Raw genomic sequence first — 22,624 nt, 5'->3', positions numbered from 1 at the left:
CAAGGAGCACAGGTAAGGCCACTGGCTAGTCAAGGAACGGGCCGGAGGGCAGCCCTGACGGCATTGAAGAGCTGACACAAAGGAAGCAGGCGCCAAGACAAGGGCTGAGCTAGATTAGTCGGTCTCGACAGGGCTGAGCTAGACTAGTCGGCCTCGACAGGGCCTCTGCGACCGAAAAGACTCTCCTACCTACCGTGACCCGGCCACGTCTCGCCCCCTCTACCTCTGGCGAGAACACCTTCGGCTGAGCCTTCGAGACCGACGCCACGAGCCACACATTATCGGCCGAGCCCACGGACCCCAATTACGTATCGAGCCGGCCGACATCTTCCTCGACAGCGGCGACAGTCTCAGAGTGCGGCTTGCGACAGGAGGATCCTCCAGCGCCGTTCAGATCCAACAAGGTCGCGAGAAAGAGTGAACGCACCGAGCTAACGCCAGCGTGTCCTCCGCCATTACCGAGACGCTCCAACGCCTGGATAAGGGGCAGTCCGACCTTTAAGCGAGCCTTCGAAACAGCCGAGACCAGGCAAGCGAGCTGTACAACGGAACCTTCCAAGACCTTACCAGCCTGCCGACCTGGAGAGCAACCAAGACGACAGCGCCTCCACGACCGACACCGACCCGAATGTCCAGCAGGAAGCCCCTGTAACCGATACTATCTTTGTGCAGGCCACCACTACGAGCCCCAAGGAAAGCTCAACCAAGTTCGACTTCGCCGAAGACGGAGACCCGACCGACCGACCAGACCAGACCGGCCATTCCCACAACACGATGTCCAAAACACCCGAACCAGACCAAGCCGCAATCATAGCGCAAATGGCAGCAACTATTGCCCGCCTGGAAGCCCGGCTAAACGACCAAGACCGTCGCACTGCAACACCAAGCACAAGCCGTCGGGAAAGGCACCCGACACCCGCCGAAAGCGCATTTGGCAGTGGAACATTCGTCCCGACCGGCTTGGCAGCCTACGAAGCGTTCGTCCCTTACGGTGACGACGCCAAAGCCAAGAATCCCAATTATAGCGACAAGGCGAAAGCCCGTGCCGAAGCCCCAGGAAAGTTCTTTGGTGACGAAGAGCTGTTCGACAATTGGGTACAAAAATTAGCCGACAAGTTCGAGGAAGACGATGCAACCTTCCGCACAGAAAAGAGCAGGATGGCATACACCATGACCCTTTTAGAAGGAGATGCGCAAAAGACCGTCGAAACACGCTATGGATCGCGGGAAGATCCATTCACAAGCGTGGCCGAGATGATCCAAGTATTGGAGGCGGCGTACCACGACTCCAACCAAGACACAGCAGCATTTGACAAGCTGAACAAGCTGATGTTCAAGCTGGGTGGCAATATCCATCAGCATATCGCCGAAGTCAACTCCTTAGCCCAAAAGGCTAAAGTACCCAAGGCCGACTGGAAGAAAACTCTTTGGCGATGTATCCCTAAGACCCTGGACACCCGCCTCTTGCGGGATAGCAAAGATCCGTCAGTCAGCTACGAGGCCTTCTGCAACCTTGTTGCCGATGCGGCATACAGCAGTCAGCTGGCTTTTAAAGAACGCTCAGCTATTCAGAAAGGGCAAGAAAAGAATAAACCGAGCCGAAACCAACTACGTGGAAGCACCCAGACCCGCCTTACGGACAGCCGTCAAGCAAAGAAAGATAAACCCTATGGTAATGAAGGCAGCCCAGCACTCGCAGTGACCAACCACACCCGAGCGCCCACTTCGGAAGAGAAGGAAGCACATTGGGCCAATAATTCCTGCTGGGGTTGCGGCGAGAAAGGACACAGGTCGTCAGAGTGTCCGAGCAAGAACAAGACTTCCGCCATTCAGGCGACAGGAACTACAAGAGACCAGGCTTCATCAGATTCAGAGAGTTCGGGAAAAGAATAGGACTGCCGCAAGTCTCCCCGGCAGTCCATATGTCAACGATAGCTCAGATCGGTTACAAGTCAACTCCCCGCTCTTTTATCAAAACTGCTCAAGTCCAAATGAATGGTGTTGGTTTCCCGATCTCTGCCCTCTGCGACACAGGAGCAGACACTTTTTTGCTGGTTAGCCCAGCGGTAGCCCAACGGGCCCACGAACAACTCGGTGCACGATTAGAAAAACTGGACACCCCTCTCGGTCTGACAGATTATCGTCAGAAGGGAGCTGGCCAAGTCAAGACCAGAATGATCGCCACGTTGGAAGTAGATGGACGTCGCTTCTTAAACCAGACTTTCCTGGTAACCGATTGCGGCCATGATCTGTTCATAGGTCAATTCTGGTTTGTGGAACAAGACGTTTGGATTCACCCTCGCACCCGAAGCTTTTGCTGGCCGGACGATCAGCCCCCTCTTGCACGATTTTCGCCTGCTATTCAACTGCCGCGTTACGACCGTCCTCGAAAAATCGACACGAAGATCCAACAAGAGGCCAATCGTCGCGACGATGCCCTCGAAAAGATGCACCGACAGATCCAGATTCTCCGACGACCAAACAAGAACCTCGATACCAAGCCAGCAAGCAAACCCAACCAAGTACCCCAGCCACAGCAGGAAGAAGAGGCAATAGCCGTTGCCAATATTGCTGCCCAGATCAACTGCGACCCCCGACGACGACGTTGGGCCCAAAAGGTTATGCCTACGAAACCCATCACCTTTGAACAACAGCGCGAACCTGCCATCAGTTTGGCTGCCCTTGGAAGCACCCGTCATTGGAAGACTCACAAGGACGAAGCGATTGCCTTCCCAGAAGATGAAGACCCCGACCACATCCAGCTAGTACGTCAGCGACTGCCACCACCCCTGGCGCATTTGGAGGGGTTCTTTTCCAAAAAGGCATCTACCAAACTGCCACCGCATCGCCCAGGCCACGACGTCATTCTTGAACTAGACAAACCCACCACCAGAACACCTCCTGTTTACCGAACGCCCGTTCACTACCTGCCGCTAGAAAAAGAAACGATCGACGAGCTTTTGAAGATTGACTTTATTGAACCATGCATGCAGCCCAACGCCGCCTCAGTACTGTTTGTACCTAAACCGCACGCAAACGACCGCCGGTTCTGCGTCGACTACCGTTGGATAAACCAGTTTCTTAAGGACCGTCTTGTACCTGCCCCTGACGTTAACGGAACCATTTTCAACTGTCGGAATGCAAAGAGGTTCTCAAAGATCGACATTATCCGTGCCTTCAACCGCTTACGCATGGCCGTCGGGTCAGAGTATCTAACAGCCTTCCGTACTCGACAAGGAACATTCCAGTGGAAGGTGCTCCCGTTTGGCCTAAAAGTCGGACCTGCTTGGTGGCAAGCCTTCATTAACGCTCAACTGAACGAATTACTTGATCAGTTTGCCAGCGCCTATGCCGACGACGTTCTCATCTACTCTGATAACGACACCGAGGATGAACATTGGGACCAGGTCAAGGAAGTCATTTATCGCCTGCATCGAGTCGACCTTCAAGGAGACATTAAGAAGTCCCGGTTTAACGTCCAAACGGTTGACTACCTGGGCATCGTGATGGAAGCCGGCGTCGGCATCCGTATCGATCCTGCAAAGATCGCCGCCATCCGAGACTGGAAGTTTGAAGACCTGAACAGCAAGACAGCGGTGCGATCATTCCTAGGGCTATGCAACTATATTCGTATGTTTTGCCATCACGCCAGCGAACTTGCTGAGCCCCTGAACCGTCTGTTGAAAAAGGATGCGCCTTTCGTTATGGGCAACGAGCAAAGGAAAGCTTTTAAGGAAATGAAGATCAAGGCATGCGAAGCCCCTGTGCTAGCTTTCTTTGTGCCGGGACGACCGACGAAAGTTGACACCGATGCCTCGCGCAACGCCGTCGGAGGTACTATTTGGCAACAGCAGCCAGATGGAGAATGGAAGCCTGTGGGCTATTTCTCCAAGACCATGACGCCAGCTGAGCGAGCCTATCCGATTCAAGACCGCGAGCTGCTAGCTGTCGTCCAGACCCTTGAGCATTACGAACCAGAGCTACTTGGCGCCAAGTTCTTCGTCGTCACCGACCATCAGGCTCTGCTGTACTATTCGACCAAAAGGATCCTGTCCACTCGTCAGGTTCGATGGGCTGACTTTCTGGCCAATTTTGACATCACGTTCCAGTATCGCCGAGGTGCAGAAAACGTTGCAGCTGATGCTCTGTCCCGCAAAACCGCCGATCTCCCGACAGTTAAGGCCCGGGAATTAGAAGACCGCACTATGGCCATGATCCCCAGAGACCGAATCAGTCATCAGGTGGCTGCCGTCCAAGACCGTCATCAAGATGACACGACTCCCATGGGCGCTGACCTTGCCCAGTTGATCCAACAAGAAAACGAATCGCAAAAGCTGGGCAAGCACCAAGGACGTCTAGTTGTCCCCGAAACCACCACTGATGGGAAGATTTTCCTCAGGACAGCCCTGATAAGAGAAGCCCACAGCCCGCAGATCTTTGCCCATCAAGGACAGAACAAAACCATCCAGATGATTAAGCGCAATTACCACTGGGACGGCATGAACAAGACGATACGGCAATACCTCAAAAACTGCCACGAATGCCAAAGAAACAAGAAGAGACACGACAAGACTCCTGGATTGCTGCACCCGCTGCCCATGCCGAATCGGGTATGGGAACAGGTCGCCGTTGACGGTAAAGATATGCCCCTTGACCGTTATGGATATAATTACGTGTGGGCATTCGTAGACAAGTTCAGCCGACTCCTGGCAACCCTCCCAGGAAAGAAAACCGACACAGCAGAGGTACTCGCCACGAGATACTATCGCTACCTCTATCGCTTTTTGGGTGCACCCTTCGTGTGGATCAGTGACAACGCAGGACCATTCATTTCAGGCTTCATGGCCAAGCTTAACGAACTGACTGGAACAAAGCATCGACACGGAAGCCCGCTGCACCCCCAGACCCAGGGAGCTGTTGAGATCACCAACCAAGAACTGGACCAAAAGCTGCGCTTCTACATCGACAAGTACCAGACCAACTGGAGCATTCATCTCCCGGCTTTAGACTTTGCCCATAACGTGGCTTGGCACTCGAGTATCGACATGGCTCCTTTAAAAGTTCTGCTTGGACACGACGCACGCAATCCGCTGTCACTTGAACTCCCAGACGCCGACATCACGACGAGGCAGCAAGAGAAAGCCTTGGACATTGTCAGACAAACAAGGGCAGTGCAAGACCTGGCATACAATAACGCAGTGGCCGCCCAGCAAAGACAAGAGACGCAAGCCAACAAGAAGCGTCGTCCAGTGGACTTTGGAGTAGGAGACTCTGTTTTTCTGAAGAAAAAGGGGTTCGCCACAACTGCACCTACGACCAGACTCGACTCGCAGTACGCAGGGCCGTTTAAGGTTGTGGAAGAGCGAGGACACAGCTTTGTTCTCGACATGCCATCTTCGTTCAAGGGCAAGAACTTGTTCCATGCCGACCGATTACGCCGAGCTGCAGATAACCCTTTGCCACAACAGCACCAAGAGCCACCGCCGGCTGAAGAGATTAACGGAGAACCTGAGTTCGAAGTCGACAAGATCTTGACATCAAGATTATCTGGGAGAGACAAGATACTTGAGTACCAAGTGTCATGGCGTGGGTACGATCCTGACGACATGTGGTACCCGGCCGAAAACTTTAAAAATGCACCCACAGCATTGGACGAGTTTCACAGGGCCTACCCAGATGCAGCAGGCCCTCCCAAGCGACTTGAAAGTTGGATTCGAGCGGCAGCCGACGACCGAATAGAAGAAGATCACGAGGACGATAATGTGGCTGTTCATGACGAGAGGAACAGCAAAAGACGCAGACGCCGACACGAGTAACAAACAACTCGCATGACCTCCTACGTCGGCATACGAGGTTTGGAAGGGGGTAGTGTGACGATCTAGGTCAAGGCCCGCGGGCCTTGACCCACAGACGAGGCCCCACATGAGGAACCATGATCAAGGCGCACGTTCCGCGCGCCGAGCACCGGAATCCCTTCTTTCTTTCCTTTCTCCCCTAGATTAGAATCTTCGTTCGTAGCGCCAATTGACTGTGTTCTAGTCTTCGACCATGGCCGTGACAAAAGGCCGCCGAAAACGGGCACAAGGTCGTGGTTAAGCTGCTGTCGGATGAGGACGGGCTCGTTGCGAAACTTCTCGAATAACGACTTTACCACTTCCCCACCCACCATCTACTGCCTGCCCTTACTTATAACGTGGTTCATAGGCGAGTGACGCATACAAGCGAGTGACGCACTTCGAAATCCCATATTAAACGCGATTTTTAACACCCTTGCTAATTCGGCCAATTTAAGCCCAAATTTAACCAAATTTAAAAAGGTTGTATTTAACTAACTAGGAAATTTAATTTAATTTTCTTGGATTTTTCTTATTACCCTTTTAAGGTTAGTTGCATATTATACACAGTATATTACACAGTGTTGTAAATTAACCCTAAAAGGGTAATTAGAAAAATCCAAGAAAATTAAATTAAATTTCCTAGTTAGTTAAATACAACCTTTTTGTTGGTAGGCTCCCCTTACCTGGTGGCTCACAAGGCCACCCGTCGCCAAAGGTGATGCAGACCCGACTGTTCTGTGTGAATCGGTTCTTTTCTGCATAAGTTGGAAGGGATCTATCTGCGAGGTGCCGGCTAAAGGCCGGCCTAGATATACAAGCGTGCGGGCTGTGCACGGGCCCTAGGGCTACGTGACAGGCCTGCAACTCCCTACTGGATACCCGTGCATTTACTTGTTCCAACACTTTTTAAATTTGGTTAAATTTGGGCTTAAATTGCAAGCCCTACTTATACATGATGCTGTAGCGGCCTCCGGCCACCACGCTGTGATCCTTCTTTGGGGCTTGGACATGGTGGCTTGCCACGCCACAAGCCTTCCCTTTTTGAGTTTCTCTAAAGGCTCGCCAACCCCTGAACCCTGTCTGCGAGGCGTTCACCCTGTGGGGTGTTACACCATGGCATTCCAGAGAGCCACGTTGCCGTCGTCACGTAGCCGCTTGCAAGCCCGGAGGATCTCGCGCGGCGGCCGCGTCTCTTGATACCGCTGACGGAGGTCAGCGGCGGCAGCAGTAAGTGCGCCGTCCTTGTTCCCAGCTACCATAGCGGCAGCGATACTCGCGAGACTGTTGGCAACGGCGACGCCTGCCGCAATGCCCGCACTTAGGCCCGGGGCCGTGACGCCCGTGACAGAACTGCTGTTAGCCGAAAATGGGGACGGCGACGGCGACGACGGGTATCGTCTTGACGGCGGCCTCGGCCTCCCACGCTGTACGTTCACGCGCTCCCAATCCTCGCCGTCGCCAGCTAACAATACCGGATTTAAATCCGGATCAGTTTCCCTCCGCCGCCGCGCCTCGGCCGTTTCGCCTTCATCCCCACCTCCTTCGCCGCCCTCCTCCGCCTCGCCGTCGTTCTCCTCGTCGTCATCCACGTCCGCGTTAACGATGCTTTCCGCCAGAGGCGGCGGCGGCGGCCGTAGAGGAGGAGGCATCCCGTCAGCAAAGGGATCAAGCCCAGCCGCAGGCGGGACGACGGCGTCACCGGCGAACTCTTGGATATGGTCGCCTTTGGCCCTATCCGTTACCCACAGCGCTTGGTAAGTGCTTACTTTCCCCAGCGGCTGGCCCAGTGCGATCCACGCCACGGCCATTCCTTTAACGCGGGCAGCAAACTTCTTCCATTCCGCACTAGTAGTATCAACGCCTTGAACGGCGCCCGTCTCGGTATCGTAACTGCGGCCGCTTTTACTAACCCAGCGCGCCCACGCCAGGTAGCACTTTTTCTCGTTGTTATACTTGTCGGCAATCTTCGATTCCGCCAAGTTAACAACTGCCGCCTCGCCCCAAGCCGCCTTTGCCAGTTCAAGCACCCGTCGCCACGCCACGGCCAAGTTTGCCCTCTTTTGTACGGCGAGAAGCCCTTCCTGCCTTGCCACGAGGAGCCACTCCATGACAGCAGCGGTTTGCTGGGCGTTCCACGAAAACCGCACTGTTTTCTTGTTGGGATCCGTAGCAGGGCGCTTCCACTTGGTGCCAGCGGCGGCGGCGGCGGCAGTTGGTGCCGGCTCCGGTGCCGGCTCCTGCTGAGAAAGGGCTTGCGAGGGCGTCTCGCGACCGTTTGGTGCCGGCCCTGGCGAGGGCTCTCGATCGACGGCATCGTCGGCGGCCGTAAGGTCGGGCTCGTTGTTCCCAGATGCGTTGCCCTCGGCATACAACAACGTTATTCTTGGGGAGGCCATTTTGCTATTTTTTTGTTTTCTTGATGACGGCACGGAGGTCAACACTCGCATTGGATCCCCGCCATACAAAACGGTCCAGCCCGACCCCTGGCCCCTGTGCCCGCGCCAAGGAACGCACGGACGAGGCATAAAAAGATACATCGACTATCCTACCACGTTGTGCACGTCAAAAAGTAGCCCAATAACGCTACAGCCGAGATAACGCTAGGTGCGCGTTAAAAAAAGATCACGCCCTGAGTCCAAATGGCTGCCGTGCCCCGTGGGGATCGAACACGTGCATCTTGGTAAGGATCAATTGAGCCCGGTGGAGTTCAGGACCCCACCACGCCGCTAAGCCCAACCTCTGAGTCATGTTGGTAGCAAACATTACAGCGCCCGCTGGCCTCCCCCCAGGGGGAGATGGGGGTGGTGTTATGGCGTGGCGTGCCCTCTCGTGCAGCCTTGCCTCACAGAGGGTACTTGAGCCTCCAATTGAGCCAAAGTGTCGACGTTGGCTTAGTCGTCCTTTTGGTAGCAAGTGGGTGGAGGCTCCTACTGCCGAACCATGACACTCCGGGATAAAATCACCACGACACCACCTCCTCCCCACACCAACGCACAGCCCATGGCACTTTCACAGCCAACATCGCTTCGACCTTCCCCCCGATCCTGTCGACGACTCTATTCCAGCCGTGCTTCCGCCATGGACGAGAATGCAGCGGCGGCCGCGCTGCCCGGAGAGGGGCTCAGCCCAGATTGGCCGGGGGCCCGGTTCCTGGCTCCCTCCCCGTCATGTCAGGCGCCCATTGCCCGGCTGTCCACTCGATGGATGCTGCGCAAATGTTGCCGGCCTGCTGCCTCCTGGCTCCTGGCCGGCGCTTCAATACGCGTCTGTCCATAAAAGGCCGCAGCAGCCCGCATTTGCTCCGTCCCTACTTCGTAGCGATCGACCAACCCACCGCCAGCCGCCCCTGTTCCAGACCCCAATCCTACAATGGCGCCAAGGAAAAGCCCGCAAGAATTCTTCGGCAAGGGGAAAGCGAGGGGCTCCGAACAATGCAATGAGAGGATCAATGATTCTGCTGTCTTCAAAAAAGTCACACCCAAGGTGCTGAAGGAGTACGATCGCATGATCGGCCTTTGGAACCAGTACGTCCTCGCCACTGGATGCGAATTTTCGCTACTGCAGCTGCTAATACATTGGCAATGTACGTATGCTGAAAACCATGCTCAAGACCAAGACCAGCCAAGCCCTTACAAGGTCAAATCCTTGAAGGACTTCGTTAAGGAGATTGCATTCGGCATCGACGGCGCAGAAGGCGATCCGAACCCTGGGCAGGGAACAGTCCTGCTGTACTGGAAGCAGTTCATGGCCGGTTGGCGCCGCAAGCACGAGGCCATCCCCCCTAACATCACGCTGACTGTGACAAACGTACGTCCCTGCTGCACATGCAATTCCTCATCCTTTTTGCTAAGCCGAGCTGACTTCTTTGATGTAGTTCATCAATTCCGAGTTGCCCGAGATACTTAAACAAGAAAGCAAAATCAGGCTGGTGAAGAGCAAACGACTTAGGAGGTTTGGGACGAAGAACCACTTCGTCCATATTGGGCATCAGCTGTGGGGGAACGACTGGGTCGGATATGAGAAACCTGCGACAAGAGTTTACGACTGGGCCGACTACATGGCCATCGTTTGTTCTTCTGCGCGCATCGGCGAGTACATCGAGTCGTCCTGTCGGCCAGGCTCCGGTCGTAGCTTGTACTACAAGGTAAGCAGGATTGAACGACCAACTGCGGCGACGGCATTCTAATTCGCGCTCGTTTGTGGGCCACAGGACGTGACATTTGGCGTGTTCCGCAATGAACACGATAATGCTGAGTTCGCTATTCAGCTTGTCCGAGATGTCAAGGGCACGACAGACACCCCTGACAAAAGGTACACTTTCTCCCCTGAAACACCGGCTGAATTCTGTTTCTCATGTGGTCCAGGCCTGAACATGCGCTGTACGAGGGGTTGGTGCCCATGCCTCTGGTTTGCAACGCAATGCTACCAATGCTGGCCATCCTTTTTGCGGCCAAGGCGTTCAGAGACTACGACACTTTCGATGCCCTTTTTAAAATACAGCCTTCAGAAGGCGAGATGGTCCACCTGCAGTGGAAGGACAGCATCCTTGACCAGACCTTCTTTAAGAGCATGTCCGCGAGGAGGGACGCCGGGAGAATAGAAACGGCGATAGCGCTAAGCAAGCGGCTTCGGGCGTTGGGTTTCCGCGCCGGATATGCCCGCCCGCCCACTATCTACGACTTCAGAGCGGAGGGTCTGTACTGGATCGGTACGTGTACCAAAGCCGCTCCTCTTCCTGCTACACTCTAGGCCCTTAGTATTGCTAACCTGCACGACCCACAGACAAGCTCTATTCCCAAGCCCAGAGAATGAAACACGCAGGCCACATTGACCCTGCCACCCACAACAAACATTACCAGCCCAACAACAGCGGCACGGACGGCCAAAGGAGCTATTTCGGCCAGGAAGTGCGCAGCATCGTCAATGACCTTTTCCGCGGCTTAACGGTGGCCCGCAATCCCCAGCTGCCGCAGTCTTTGCCGGCCGAACAGCAAGAAGTGTTAAGGACCAGCCCAGAATTGATTACAATTAATGACGAGTTGGCCACTTTATCGGGGCGGCGGGATCCGGCGTCGACTTCGCGCCGCAGAAAGCTTTATCAGGAGAAAAGAAAGCTGGCCGACAATCAACTCCGACAGTGGCAGGAGGGTCAGCCATACGGCCCTGCCCGGGACGACAAGGCCCCGCCGTGCTATCACCGGAGCATTTTCAGCCGTGTCAGGTTCCTAATGCCCGAACGGGACCGCCTCGCAACGAGCCTTTTCAAAACCGAGACCTTGCGGAGCCCGACCGGTCTTCGGGCCCTCCGCGACATGATTGCTCTGTGCGAGGCAGACGCAGAAGTCAAGTTTCGGCCAGGCCTAGAGCTCGAGAAGTGTCGATGTACCGACTCGGCGTCTCGTCGAAAGCTGCCCCAGTCTGCCCCCGCCAGTGGCGCCAAACAACCCGCCTACGATTGGAAACACGTTTACAGCTGCTTTAACAAAATACGCGGCGACTTCACCGAGCTTTGCTTTCTGTGCAACAAATGGGTGTTTGACAAATCCGAATGGAGCGACCATTGCCGGTCGCATCTTGCTTGCCCGGACGAGCTCCCTGTGCAGTGCGACCCCCTTTTTTACGGCGGAGTGCTTGCCACCGCCGGCTACTGCTTGTTTTGCATGGCGGACAAACCGCTGGAGCCTGAGCTGCGCCTTCGTCAGTTTCTGGACAGAGGCCCATAGAAAGACCGTGTTTTTGATCATTACGAACGATACGTCCAAGCTGTTGACGACAAGAAGCTGGTCACCTGCCCTCATCCTAGCATTCGGTGCGGTGGCGCATTCGACTCTGTAAAGCATCTCAAATTCCATCTTCTGGACGCCCACTGCCGAGACTTTGTCAAGGAGTCAACGTCGCTGGAGCTAGAAGAGAACAATGACGTGAAACCGGCAGCGGCCAAAAGGCAGCGGAGGCGAAGCGCCGAGCTTGACAGGGAAGCCAAGGTCGACACCTACCACTTCGTTGATGAGACGGTTCAAACAGCGTGTCGACATCGAGCGGCTGCTGCGTCTATGCCGTCGCCTTTTAAAGGCCACGTGTCCCCGCCCGACAGTTGCCGGATCCAGGGTTGGTCGGGGGACGGGGATGCTAAAAGCGGCGATGTTCTGCTTCGTTCGCCATCGTCTCTAGATAATGACGGAGTGGAGAAGTGCTTTGCCTTAATTGTAAGTAATTCTGTGGGAATTTTAAAAAGATTTAGCATTAACGAAAAATTCCCACAGGATCTCGGGATACTTTTGGAGCAAAGTTTTCCGGGTTCAATACTGTCAGCTCACGATCCGGCAAGCAACGATCCCTACTTCCCCCCGCCAGCGGATGCGATAGCCTCTAGCCTTGCCCCGTTCCCTTATGTAAACCCAGCAGAAATATTCGTCGTATGCCCCTTGGGAGGCAGGGACTGGTAGATCCCGATTTACAGATGTCAAGAGCGACGGCTTCGAGCGCAAGCATATCAAACTCGCATATGCCATATTCTGCCTGCCCGACTGCTACGGTTGTCTCCGGGCTTCCTGCCCTTATCCGTCTCGTAAATAAAAGCGACCGGAAAAAAACGGCACTCCTCCGTAATGCCCTGCCACTTTCTGGGAGGCGCGGCCGGCGTCGACGACTAGACCGATCGCACTGGAGCCGGAGGAGATGATGGCGTCGTTAACGTCCTGTCGGGCCTGGTGTCACAATAGATAATGGGGTCCCATCTGCATGATTCGTGCAGGTGCCTGCACTTTTGTGTATTTTGGCCGATTTGGTATTTGCGACACCTGGTCATTGTTGTCGGCCATTGTGGGCTCAAGAAGGGCGGGCGGCGGTGGTAATCGTGCGGCGTCCTTATATTGTTGATGGCGAAGTGTCAAAACTGTCTACGTCTTGGGAGGGAGAAGTGAACACTGGGGGAATCGGATGGGTTGCGTGGTTCTGCTGCCGCGGTGCTGGTAGAGCAATGCCTAAATCTTCTAGTCCGAACGGCGGGGACTACTGGGGCGCTTTAAATACATTGTTCGGGTGCATCAAGAAACTGCTCATAGCCTCACCCCGAACGCTACGACCTGTCGTCGGCAGGCGGAGAGAGCCCGGCAACTTTTTTTTTAACCCGGCCAACCGGATGTGCCCCATTTCAGTCACAAGAAGCAAAAGGAAAAGTGACTCAGAAGCTCCCCTAGTGCTGCTATTGCAAACCATTGCAAGACTTCACAAGGTGTACATGGTAACCGTGCGCAAAGGCGGAAAGCTGCTGATGGGACAGGTACCTAGCGTGTGGGCCCGCAGCCTGCAGCCTGCTTCATGCGACGGCTTGGCCAGGCAAGAATAAAAACCCCGGGCATACCTGCCGTCAACGCGCGTCAGCGCGCGGCGAAGCTGCCTCCTCAATGCATGTGTCCGCGCCTGCACTTAACCAACCATGCTGGGGCTACCCACATATTAGACTGGGAGACATGCCTGGAGGCGCTCATGCAGGCCGCTGGGCTTTTGTCTGGTGCCCGCTGCACGCCAACCATGTCTATTATCATATGGCCTACGACAGGCTCGGATTTTAAAACCGAATGTGGCCTCTCCAACGGTCATTTGGCGGCGGGACTGTATTCAATCATTACCCATAATTATACCACGAGGAGCCGCGTGTGGTGGCGACAATGCACCGGCTTCCACGTCACTCAGTTTCCCCCTTGAAAATGAAGGAACAAGAAGGGCTCAATCAATCAAGAGTACCACTATCTTTTACGTCTTGCGCCATTGAAGCGGACACGTTATCTTCATCCAGCTGCTGTCGCTTCGTCGGCGACTGCCTTTTAAGCTTCCCGGAGGGCTGTGCGTCATCCTGTTACAAAGTGCGCCTCCGATGGACATGAAACCCCAGTGGCCCCACCGCTAGCGCCAGACAACCCACCTACGACCGGAGACACATCTACAACTCACCCCCATGGCAGCCACGTGGGATGTCATCAAGAGCTATTTGCGGTAATTTGTCCTTCTGCAAGGCAACCCCAAAATTGACGAGCAAATGCCCCTGGAAGAATGACGACTATTTTGGTTGAACGCAATTTTAGCCGAAAAACCGAGAAATGGGACTTGAACTGCGCCATACTCTCAGGCACTGCTTACCCTCTGCTCATCCCAATGCGGCTGCGGCTCAGGATTATGCAGCAATCTAGGTATTACGCGCGGTTAGGGGCAGGTACTACGCCACGAAGCAAAAGCTTCGGTAATGAAGCCTCTGCCTCATTATCCCCCTGCTCCATATTATATAGCTACGTGCGTACAGCGACCCAACTGCACGGACGTAACAAAAGGTGGAAAAATCGGTGTTTTATACGATTCTATATGGGAAACAGGCGGCGGAAACAAAGAGAGGGGGGGTGGGGCGGGACAGGGGCCTCCGGCGTAATGCGCGATCCCCAAAACAGTACACATTTCATCTAGACATTTCCTTAAGCAATGCGATCATTGGATGCAAAGCCGACAACAGCGTGAAGAGGGCGGAAGCCACACTAACCCCATGCTCCAAACTCCCGCTACGGAGACCGACGCCAACGCTTAAGGCGCAGGCTAAGAGGATGACGGAGAACGTGATTATGACTTCGTGCGGAGTCATCCTCACAATGAGCGCCACCGGCCTGCAGTCGACCGATCCAAGGTTCCCAAGTTGCCCTAGCGTCCCGTAGCACTCCGGATATTGGTCCGTTGCTGACGTGACGGACCCACCTTGCCAGATCTGTGTGAGCAGGCCAGCCTCCACAAACTCGCCAATGTATATCTCCGGGCATCGGTCCTGTCGTCCTAATTCGGTCTAGGCCGGTAGCGCCATACGACTTAGTCCCGGGATTTGTGGAAAGTTGATGCGGGTTGACCTGGGCGCGAGGGGTGGGGACGGGCTACAGTACCTCAACACCATGCAGGAGCGGGGCCGTGCCTATCACGACCCTCCTAAACAAGGTGGGATGAAGGCGAGGGATCCTGCGCTGCCGCTGGTCCGACGTGAGTTTTGCTCTTATGTGGCTCAGGGCCTGAGGGAGGGACTCCGACGCCTCGACGGTGGTCAGGTAGGTGCACAACGGGCGATTCTGACGGAATGGAGCGCAGGGCCATTGGACGAGCACGTGGACGGTGTGTTCGTCTCTGGAGAACGCTTCGAAAGCGTGGCGCGGCTCAATGGCACCCCGGTTGGGAGAAATGCCACCGGTTCCGAGTGCGTTGGCGGATATGGTGGTCATGTTGAATTAATCAATGGCCTTCTGCCCGGGACCTGAATTCTGGGTTGAGTCTACGAGGCTTCGATGGCGGTCTTTAATCGAGAGTGGGACATTTTCGCGCGAAGATAATATATATAGACATTGAGACATTGATGAGCAAAGCTGAACTGCGAAGCTGAAATGCGAAGGCATTTACGGTGTAGACGGGCAGAGGGTGTTGGGGGGGGGGGGGGGGATTCGATGGTTGCCTCGTGGGCAATAACAAGGGGTCAGGGTCCTGAGTGACATGGGCGAACCATCGCATCCAAGGGGAACTGAGGCGACGACACGGCGCGGACCAACGAAAGACACGCTGGCAAGCCACGCCAAGCTGCTAAATCTGAGGACAACCTCTGGTTGGCTGTTTCCCCGGGGCTGTCTCGGTGAGAGAAGGAGACCAGACTGCATTGGGGCAAACACTAGCAATTGGACACGAGTCTCTTGCGTCCGTGCTAGGTCAGGCTACGGCGAAGCAGCTCAAGACCCCTATTTCTTCCCACATCTGCCTTCACCAAGGGACACTCGGCTGCAAAAAATTAACTTCTTCTCTTCTGTGAAGCCAAAGAGAGCTTGCTGGTCACGATGCCGGCGAAGCCCAAGTCCAAGTGTGAACGCTGTCGTGCGGACAAGCAAAAGGTAGGCCATACCCCTACCCCCAGCCGTCTTGCTTGGGCTGAGTGAGCTGTTCGTTGACTTGACTTGGGGACGCTGCTACTAATTAGTGCGAGCCGGAGAACAGAAGATGGCCCGGCGAGAAATGCGATCGGTGCCGAATGTTCAATTACGCCTGCTCGGCCTCTACCCTCCCAATGCCGGGCTCGTCAGGGCCGCGGGACACCCCGGACGTCAGCCAGTTCGCGGCGAAGAAATATGACATCGTCCTCTTCAAGACCCCCGAGCAGACCGGCGAGGTCGGTCGGGTTATTAGGATCTACATTGGAGAAGCACTCCAGAAGGAATATCATCGTTCCCGTGCGGCCGAAGGCCCATCCAAAGTTGATTCGGAGGATTTAACGCTGCTGCCGGTCCATCGAGCTGTCGCCCACGACCCTCCACCTCCACCTACGACCATTTCCCTCCGGGCAACCAACCTTGACGAGCGAGATAAAAAGAACCGGACGCCTCTCCATCGAGCCGCTATGCTGAGGCGGGCCGGGTGGGCACAGTGGCTGGTGGGCTGTGGCGCCGACGTTAACGCGCAGGATGAAGACGGAATGACTCCGCTCCACGTCGCCGCATTATCCGACGAGGACGGATCCATTGTCGATCTGCTGCTTGCCGGCCCCGCCGATAAGCTGCTCCCAAACAAGCATGGGGTGCTCCCCTTGCACGTGGCCGCGGCGGTCTCGCCGAACCTCGCCGTCATGCGCAAGGTGGTTCAGTGGTACCAGGCCAACGGCGGCGTCAACCTCCCCGACGGCGAGGGCAGAACTCCGCTCCACCGTGCGGCCGACGACGATTGGGTCGTCGGTGGCAGGATCGACGAGCTCGCGGCCGCCGGGGCGGAAATGGACGCCCTGGACGCCCGTGGGCTCACCGCGCTCCACGTCGCCGTCCTCGGCCAAAGGGCGGAGGCGGTCCTAGCGCTGCTCCGCAACGGCGCTTACGTGGACGCCCTCGACTCCGAGGGCCGGACGCCCCTAGTCCTCCTCTTGGAAACGTACGGCGAATACCTGGATTCCGCCGTCGGGAACTGCGAGCTGAGCCCGGAATGCTACCACCCGCTCCGGCAGATCTCCGGCCTGTTTCTGGACGTAGGTGCCAACGTCCTGATCCGCGACAAGCGCGGCATCTCGGCCCTCAACGTGGCCCTCTTCTGGTACCTCAGGTGGACTGCCAAGGACGCGTTCGACAGGCACGACTGGAAGTCGGCGCCGCACCCTTCGTTAAAGGCCAAGTTTGCGGAGTGGTGGCGCAAGGACGTTCGTAGAATGGGAGGGGGCGAGCGGGCTGGTCGCCCTAAGGTGCCGGCGGATGTCAAGGATATATGGCTGAATGACGTTTTGGACAGGCTGAAGGATATTGAGGTCGTACAGGGACGGTGTCCACCGGGAGTTTCGAATGGACGCCCACCTGTCGTTAAGGACAAAACGGGTCGAAACGCTCCCATTTTTAAGGAGCGCGCTGACAACGTTGAGCTGGTGGATTTCATCGAGCAGCAAGGGGACACTCTATATTTGAAGAAGCAATAGGGCGGACGGGCAGACTCCTCCACATCTTGTTAATGCGATGCTGCTTTGTCGGATTTGCGCGGGAAGGCGGCCGAGTGCTGGTGGTGTGTGCCGGGCTTTGGAAGCTGCCGCGTCGCGGCGGCAAAGCGAGTGTGTCGCCTCGCCTTGTGGCCTCGCCTGTTGTGTTGCAGCTCCAGAGCTTGGTTTGCTGGGAGGCCGCGGCCAAGGAACAACCCCGGGCTAGGGCAAGCGGGCACCGATCGAACTAGACCGGCCCGGGCGGATGCCCCTAAGGTAGTGCTGGTAGTGGGCGCGTAGACGGGCTGGGCCAAATGGAGGGCAGGCAACGAGAGGCGGGATCCCACAGGACGCTGCTCCGCACGTGAAGACCATGGAAAGGGGCATGGAGAGGGGCATGGAAGAGGCATCGAGCAGGGTTTACGTGTGGAGGATCCAGGTACCCACGAGAATCCGGTCTGAAAGGTCGGCGACATCACCATCGCTCACCGCGACGGAAATGCGCGTCGCTTGCCAAAAAATCGTATGCACCTACAGGTAAAGAAGGACTCTGCCGGGGCTCACGCGCGTGCACTGTCGGAGCTGGATTTGGCCGCCCACCTTCCCGAACCCCCACGGGGTGCGGAGCCTCGGCGCCGCCCTTCCAAAGGCCTGGGAGTGCTGCCTCGAGGCACAGGTGTTTTTCGCGGACGCCAAAGTGCGGGGATACTATCTGAAGGAGGATGAGGAACGACTTAAGATCGAGCGGCTTTCGGGCGAACGACTGCCGATGGAACAGTGCTACATTAATCTCGCCGTCGTAGAGCAGGCAGATCACAATGCCGGCCGCTCGGAGCAGGCGGATTCGGAGCGCAAGTCGTCTCCCTTTTCACTCCTCGCTCGGCTCAAGGTGGAGGCTCCGGCTCAGGACAAGCAGGTTTCTTTGCATTCACTCTTCGATGCCCGGAAAAAGACGAGATGGTACGACAGCTCCACCGCAACGGATCCTAATTCGGGGCCATGCAGGTGTGGGAAAACCTACTTTGTGCAAAAAAGATTGTCTACAACTACCTCCGCTAACGCGTCTGGTCTAGCATTTTCGACCGCTTGCTTTGGGTGCCTTTGCGTACGCTAAAAGCGAAGTCGGCCTACACCCTCGAAAAGTGGCTTCGCGACGAGTACTTCCGTACCGGAGGCGGAGACAAATTCGCCAAAGCACTAGCACACACAGTCGGCGACCATGGTAAGCGCAGCAAAACCTTATTCATCCTCGACGGGCTGGATGAAGTATCCCGTGAACTGGATTCCGAAACATCAGGTCTTCTTCACGACCTGCTGGAACAATCTCACGTCATTATCACCTCCCGGCCTGCAGGGCTGAACCTGACCCGTATCAGGCGCGTCGACCTGGAATTGGAAACAATCGGCTTCAACCAGGACCAAGTAACATCCTACGTGAAGATGGCTGCAGGCAAGCACGCCGTAGAGATCGAAGCGTTCCTCCAGGATCATTCGCTTCTTCAAGGCCTGGTTCGGATTCCGATACAGCTGGATGCATTTTGTCACAGCTGGGACGCTCCCATGGATTCGCAGGGAGCACCGACGACCATGACATCTCTCTACCAACAATTCGAATTAAAACTGTGGAAGAAGGATGCCGCGCGGTTGGAAAAGTCGCATAGGGGCAAGCCGCTCTCCGAAGCCACGGCGAAGGGGATTTCCGATTACGAAATCCCCTCGCGGATGGCGACGGAACTCAGCCTCCCCTGTTGCCTTGCCTTTGCCGGCCTCCGCAGCGACGTGATCGAGTTTGACCAAAACCACCAAAACGAGATCTGGAAATACTGGGGGAAAAAGCCCAGAGGGCCTACGAGCTACGGAAGATACCTCGTTGTCTTTCTTACTTGCAAAGGCCTCATTTCTGCGGTCGTCAGACGCATCCTCCAGGCGCACACAGCGAAGCTATCACTTCCTCCACTTGACCTTCCAGGAGTTCTTCGCTGCGCAGTACTTTGTGGAGCACTGGAACTCTGGCAGGAAGCTTGATGTTCCCAGCCTGGGAACAAACAGCCCAGAGGCCGGGTCTACAACCGAGGTTTTCTTGCGGAAGAAGTACAAAGCGCGCTACGATGTTTTCTGGCGTTTTGTCGCCGGCCTATTTTACGAGGAGCGCGATGAGGGACAACTGTGCCGGTTCTTCCGCACGATCGACAACGAGCCACGCGACCTTTTGGGTCCGATGCACCAGCGGCTGTTATGCACTGCTTGAACGAGGTGCCGTCGAACTATTCGACAAGCTTCGCTAGCATCCGAACAGGCTTGGAAAGCCAGTTGCCACGATGGGTGTTGTTTGAATGCAACTTCCGAGCACAAACATCTTGGTCAGCGAAATGGAACTTCCAGAGCAGGCCTGGAGAAGACCATTCGAGGAGGATCCGAAGACGCACAAGCGAAGATCTTGTTCGCGCTACGAAAGATATCAGCAACGGCCATTAAACTAACACCCAGCTGGCTGAAGGACGGCGTCTCGACACCCCTACAAATTGCCGCGCTTAGGATGGTACAACCGCTTAAAGGCTTATCGCCAAGGATCCTCGAAGCTATAACAGGGCGGCTTGAACACCAGGACGGGAACGTCCGGCAGGCTGCAGTCGGGGCCTTCGCAAGCCAGTCGGGACTTTCAGTAGATATCCTTATCCAGGGTACAGAAGGTTTCTACAAAGTTTTGCTAGAGAGGAGTTTCGATGAACATTTCAGTTGGTATGTGGACGACGAAATCTGCATTGACATGCCCGGAGGGGCTTAGAACAGTTCCTTTCGATCAGGTAAATCGGTTCGAAACGCGATCCGAAGAGTACAGGAAACTTTGGGAATTCCGTAGCCATAGGGACACTCGAAGTAAAGGATTTACACCGCGGATGATAGGACAAGTAAAGGAGGCTATCTGCTTTGATCATAAAATATTTTAATTTCGATAAAGTGATGTAACGTGGTTCACCAGCACGTCGGACGAAGAACCGCGACCTCCAGACAATCGACACCAATTCCAAGCCACGAACGCCAGGAATCCATTCAAACTGCTCAGAACTGTATACATCAGACATTTCTGTTTTTCCTGATATGTACGCGCATTGTGTCCGGTTTTGCCGCAGGTGCCACATCGCCGTCGCGTCGCCGGCGCCTTGCTTTCCCGACCATCCTCCGAACCCATATCTTGCGATGGCTGCGTATCCGCTCGTTGGCCGGTACGTCAAAGCCGACCTTGACCAGCGGGTCTCAATCAAGCGCAGAGTGAAGGCGCAAAGTCCCTGGCGGATGTCGTCATCACCAAAGACGGATTTCAGCGAGCCGACGGCATCCAGGGCCTGCGCCAGGACCAGATACTCGCTTTCAGCACTGAACCCTTGAAGAACGAGAGGAGTGCCGATGTACCTATGTAGCCCAAAATGGCAAGGTCCGCCGCCGAGCTGCTTACCGAACTGCGCGAAGCGCTCTGGTGGGTAATTAACCTGGTAGAAGCCCGTTGTATGGGTGTTCAGCTGGTAGAAATCGCTATTGACGCCAGTGATGGTATCCTCCTTGGTTGTCAAAGACGTCGTGTCCACCTCGCCCACCACCATTCCCACCTTGCCGGACAGCGCCAACGGACCCACCAGGTCGTCGTGTCGCCCTCAGACTCGACATCACCGGTCGACAAGAAGCGTGACTGTTTGTGATACTGCCGTCGGGTCTTTTCAAAGACTTTCAGGACGGGGTAGCCGATCTTCTCGATCCATGGAGCCATGAGAGCCTGGAAGTCGGTACCCGAAGCCTCGCTAAGAGCCACCCGCAGCGCCTCCGTTTTGGCGTTTTGGTAAGCATGCTTCTTAAGGTAGATGGCAATGCCCTTAAGGAAAATTTTGACGCCGAGGTGACTGGCCAACATGCGGGTCGTGCTGCAGCCTTTGAGGTAGCTAATGTTGTCAAAGATCTGGTTGACACCCAGAGCGTCACGCACAGGCACGTGGATCGGATGGGAGGCATGGATGGAATCGAGCTGGAATGCCATAGCCATGCCGCAGATAATCCGTGGCCAGCCAGCCGGCCCTGGTAGCAAACCCTTGTTGAGCCAAAGCTCATCCCACCAACCCATGGCGACCAGGTTGCCGAACCACTGGTGGGCCAGTTCATGCGCAACGACGTAGGCAACGAGGTTGCGGAAGCGGATATCGGAGAGCTTTGTGGGGTGGCGGCCACAGTGGCGCGTGGGGTGCAAACCTCCGCTGCCCGTCCCTTCCGTTTTCCATGGTTTTCCTTCCATTCGCCTCTCATCTGCCCTTTCCGTCATTCCTCAACCCTCTCCTCCATTACTCTCCCTCCCTCAATGTCCGCTCGCCTCACGGTCCCAGCCCTTCACAGCCCCCTCCGTCTTCCCGTCTCCTTTTCCCTCCACCGGCCCTCGGTCATATCTGCTTTTGTCGCAGTTCCTCCCCGCCGTCCAGAATGCTTTCCTCGTGCCCCCGCAGACGCCATCAAACTCGATGATGGTGGCGGTCACGTCGCTGTGACCAAGGACACACCTATCCACGCGAAAGTCGGACGCGATCGCTCGGTACGCAGGGGGGCAGCCAGAGCAGCCTCTCGTCCCGGGACGAGTTGTTCTGGCAAGTGGCGGCAATATTCGTCAAAGTCGGACACGTCGCCCGGGTGTCTCGACAGGTTAGAGGGACTGAAGATCTGAACGTTAATTTGCATGGCAGACGGAGTGGCGGAGAAGCAGCCGTCGGCGTAGAAGAAGGCATTGGGAATGTAGAGGTCCCGTTTTTCCCGCGTCAGATAGGCATGAATTCGGGTGCGAATGGGCTCGACGTCGACAGCGGAACTATAGAAACTATCTTCTTCGAAAATGTTGTGCCCTGGACTGCGTCTCTCCTCCAGCCTGGCCCGATTAAGATCGATTTGCGCAGCCCCGAACAGGTCCGCCGGGGTTTGAACGCCGAGACCCGCACGCGCCAAATTCCCCGGTCGCATGGTCAGGGAGCATCTCCGCCTTGGCCTTTCTGGCCTCGTTCGGCGCGGCCTTGATTACCCGAAATAAATCACCCGGCCTAGCGACCGGTTTGTTTGCGGATACATCTTTCTTCCGCCCCCCAGCTTTGACCCGCTGGCGGTTCTTGTCCGCCCCGACCTGTTCGTCACCCCTATGTGCCGTGTTCTGCCGGTTGCGGACCTCCACGTCTACGCAACCCTCCGGAGCGTTTGCTGCTTGCTGCTGTTCCTTCCGTACCAGAAGCCCGAATTTGTCGAAACCGAACCCTGCCAGCATTTCCGTACCGGCTAACTTCCCGAAACGCAGAGCGATGCCTTCGCAGTC

The 22,624-nt window shown here is 55.8% G+C and overlaps 6 protein-coding genes across 6 annotated transcripts; 3 read left to right on the top strand and 3 right to left on the bottom strand.

The window, feature by feature from the left end:
- Positions 1 to 304: 304 nt before the first annotated feature.
- On the bottom strand, positions 305 to 649 carry GGTG_12528 (hypothetical protein; the record flags this gene model as incomplete). Its single annotated transcript, XM_009230428.1, has 1 exon — positions 305 to 649. A coding segment is annotated over one exon (345 nt), but the record flags the coding sequence as incomplete, so codon positions are not given.
- A 6,177-nt stretch (positions 650 to 6,826) lies between these two features.
- On the bottom strand, positions 6,827 to 8,233 carry GGTG_12527 (hypothetical protein; the record flags this gene model as incomplete). The annotated part of the gene is made up of 1 exon (XM_009230427.1): positions 6,827 to 8,233. The coding sequence occupies one exon, from the start codon at positions 8,231 to 8,233 to the stop codon at positions 6,944 to 6,946; it is 1,290 nt and encodes a 429-aa protein (XP_009228691.1). The 3' UTR covers positions 6,827 to 6,943.
- Positions 8,234 to 9,206: 973 nt separating this feature from the next.
- Positions 9,207 to 12,250, top strand: GGTG_12526 (hypothetical protein; the record flags this gene model as incomplete). Its single annotated transcript, XM_009230426.1, has 6 exons — positions 9,207 to 9,644; positions 9,712 to 9,981; positions 10,048 to 10,148; positions 10,202 to 10,545; positions 10,620 to 12,043; positions 12,101 to 12,250. 5 exons carry the CDS (start codon positions 9,207 to 9,209, stop codon positions 11,558 to 11,560), a joined length of 2,094 nt encoding a protein of 697 aa, XP_009228690.1. The 3' UTR covers positions 11,561 to 12,043; positions 12,101 to 12,250.
- Positions 12,251 to 14,641: 2,391 nt separating this feature from the next.
- Positions 14,642 to 15,216, top strand: GGTG_12525 (hypothetical protein). The gene has a single exon (XM_009230425.1). The coding sequence runs from the start codon at positions 14,711 to 14,713 to the stop codon at positions 15,119 to 15,121; it is 411 nt and encodes a 136-aa protein (XP_009228689.1). The 5' UTR covers positions 14,642 to 14,710; the 3' UTR covers positions 15,122 to 15,216.
- Positions 15,217 to 15,633: 417 nt separating this feature from the next.
- GGTG_12524 (hypothetical protein) lies at positions 15,634 to 17,362 on the top strand. Its single transcript, XM_009230424.1, has 2 exons — positions 15,634 to 15,739; positions 15,826 to 17,362. Exons 1-2 carry the CDS (start codon positions 15,686 to 15,688, stop codon positions 17,293 to 17,295), a joined length of 1,524 nt encoding a protein of 507 aa, XP_009228688.1. The 5' UTR covers positions 15,634 to 15,685; the 3' UTR covers positions 17,296 to 17,362.
- A 1,223-nt stretch (positions 17,363 to 18,585) lies between these two features.
- GGTG_12523 (hypothetical protein) lies at positions 18,586 to 22,281 on the bottom strand (the record flags this gene model as incomplete). The annotated part of the gene is made up of 6 exons (XM_009230423.1): positions 18,586 to 18,819; positions 19,000 to 19,115; positions 19,719 to 19,986; positions 20,130 to 20,823; positions 20,925 to 21,543; positions 21,831 to 22,281. 6 exons carry the CDS (start codon positions 22,279 to 22,281, stop codon positions 18,586 to 18,588), a joined length of 2,382 nt encoding a protein of 793 aa, XP_009228687.1.
- Between the last annotated feature and the right edge of the window lie 343 nt (positions 22,282 to 22,624).

The sequence above is a fragment of the Gaeumannomyces tritici genome (genome assembly GCF_000145635.1).
Source record: "Gaeumannomyces tritici R3-111a-1 unplaced genomic scaffold supercont2.9, whole genome shotgun sequence".
Classification (NCBI taxonomy): domain Eukaryota; kingdom Fungi; phylum Ascomycota; class Sordariomycetes; order Magnaporthales; family Magnaporthaceae; genus Gaeumannomyces; species Gaeumannomyces tritici.
This window is presented reverse-complemented; position numbering and strand designations above follow the sequence as displayed.

Coding starts and splice junctions, on each gene's coding strand:
- GGTG_12525 (XM_009230425.1), top strand. CDS start 14,711: ATGCGGGTTGACCTGGGCGCGAGGGGTGGGGACGGGCTACAGTACCTC.
- GGTG_12524 (XM_009230424.1), top strand. CDS start 15,686: ATGCCGGCGAAGCCCAAGTCCAAGTGTGAACGCTGTCGTGCGGACAAG. Junction 15,740..15,825: donor GTCGTGCGGACAAGCAAAAG/GTAGGCCATACC, acceptor GCTACTAATTAG/TGCGAGCCGGAGAACAGAAG.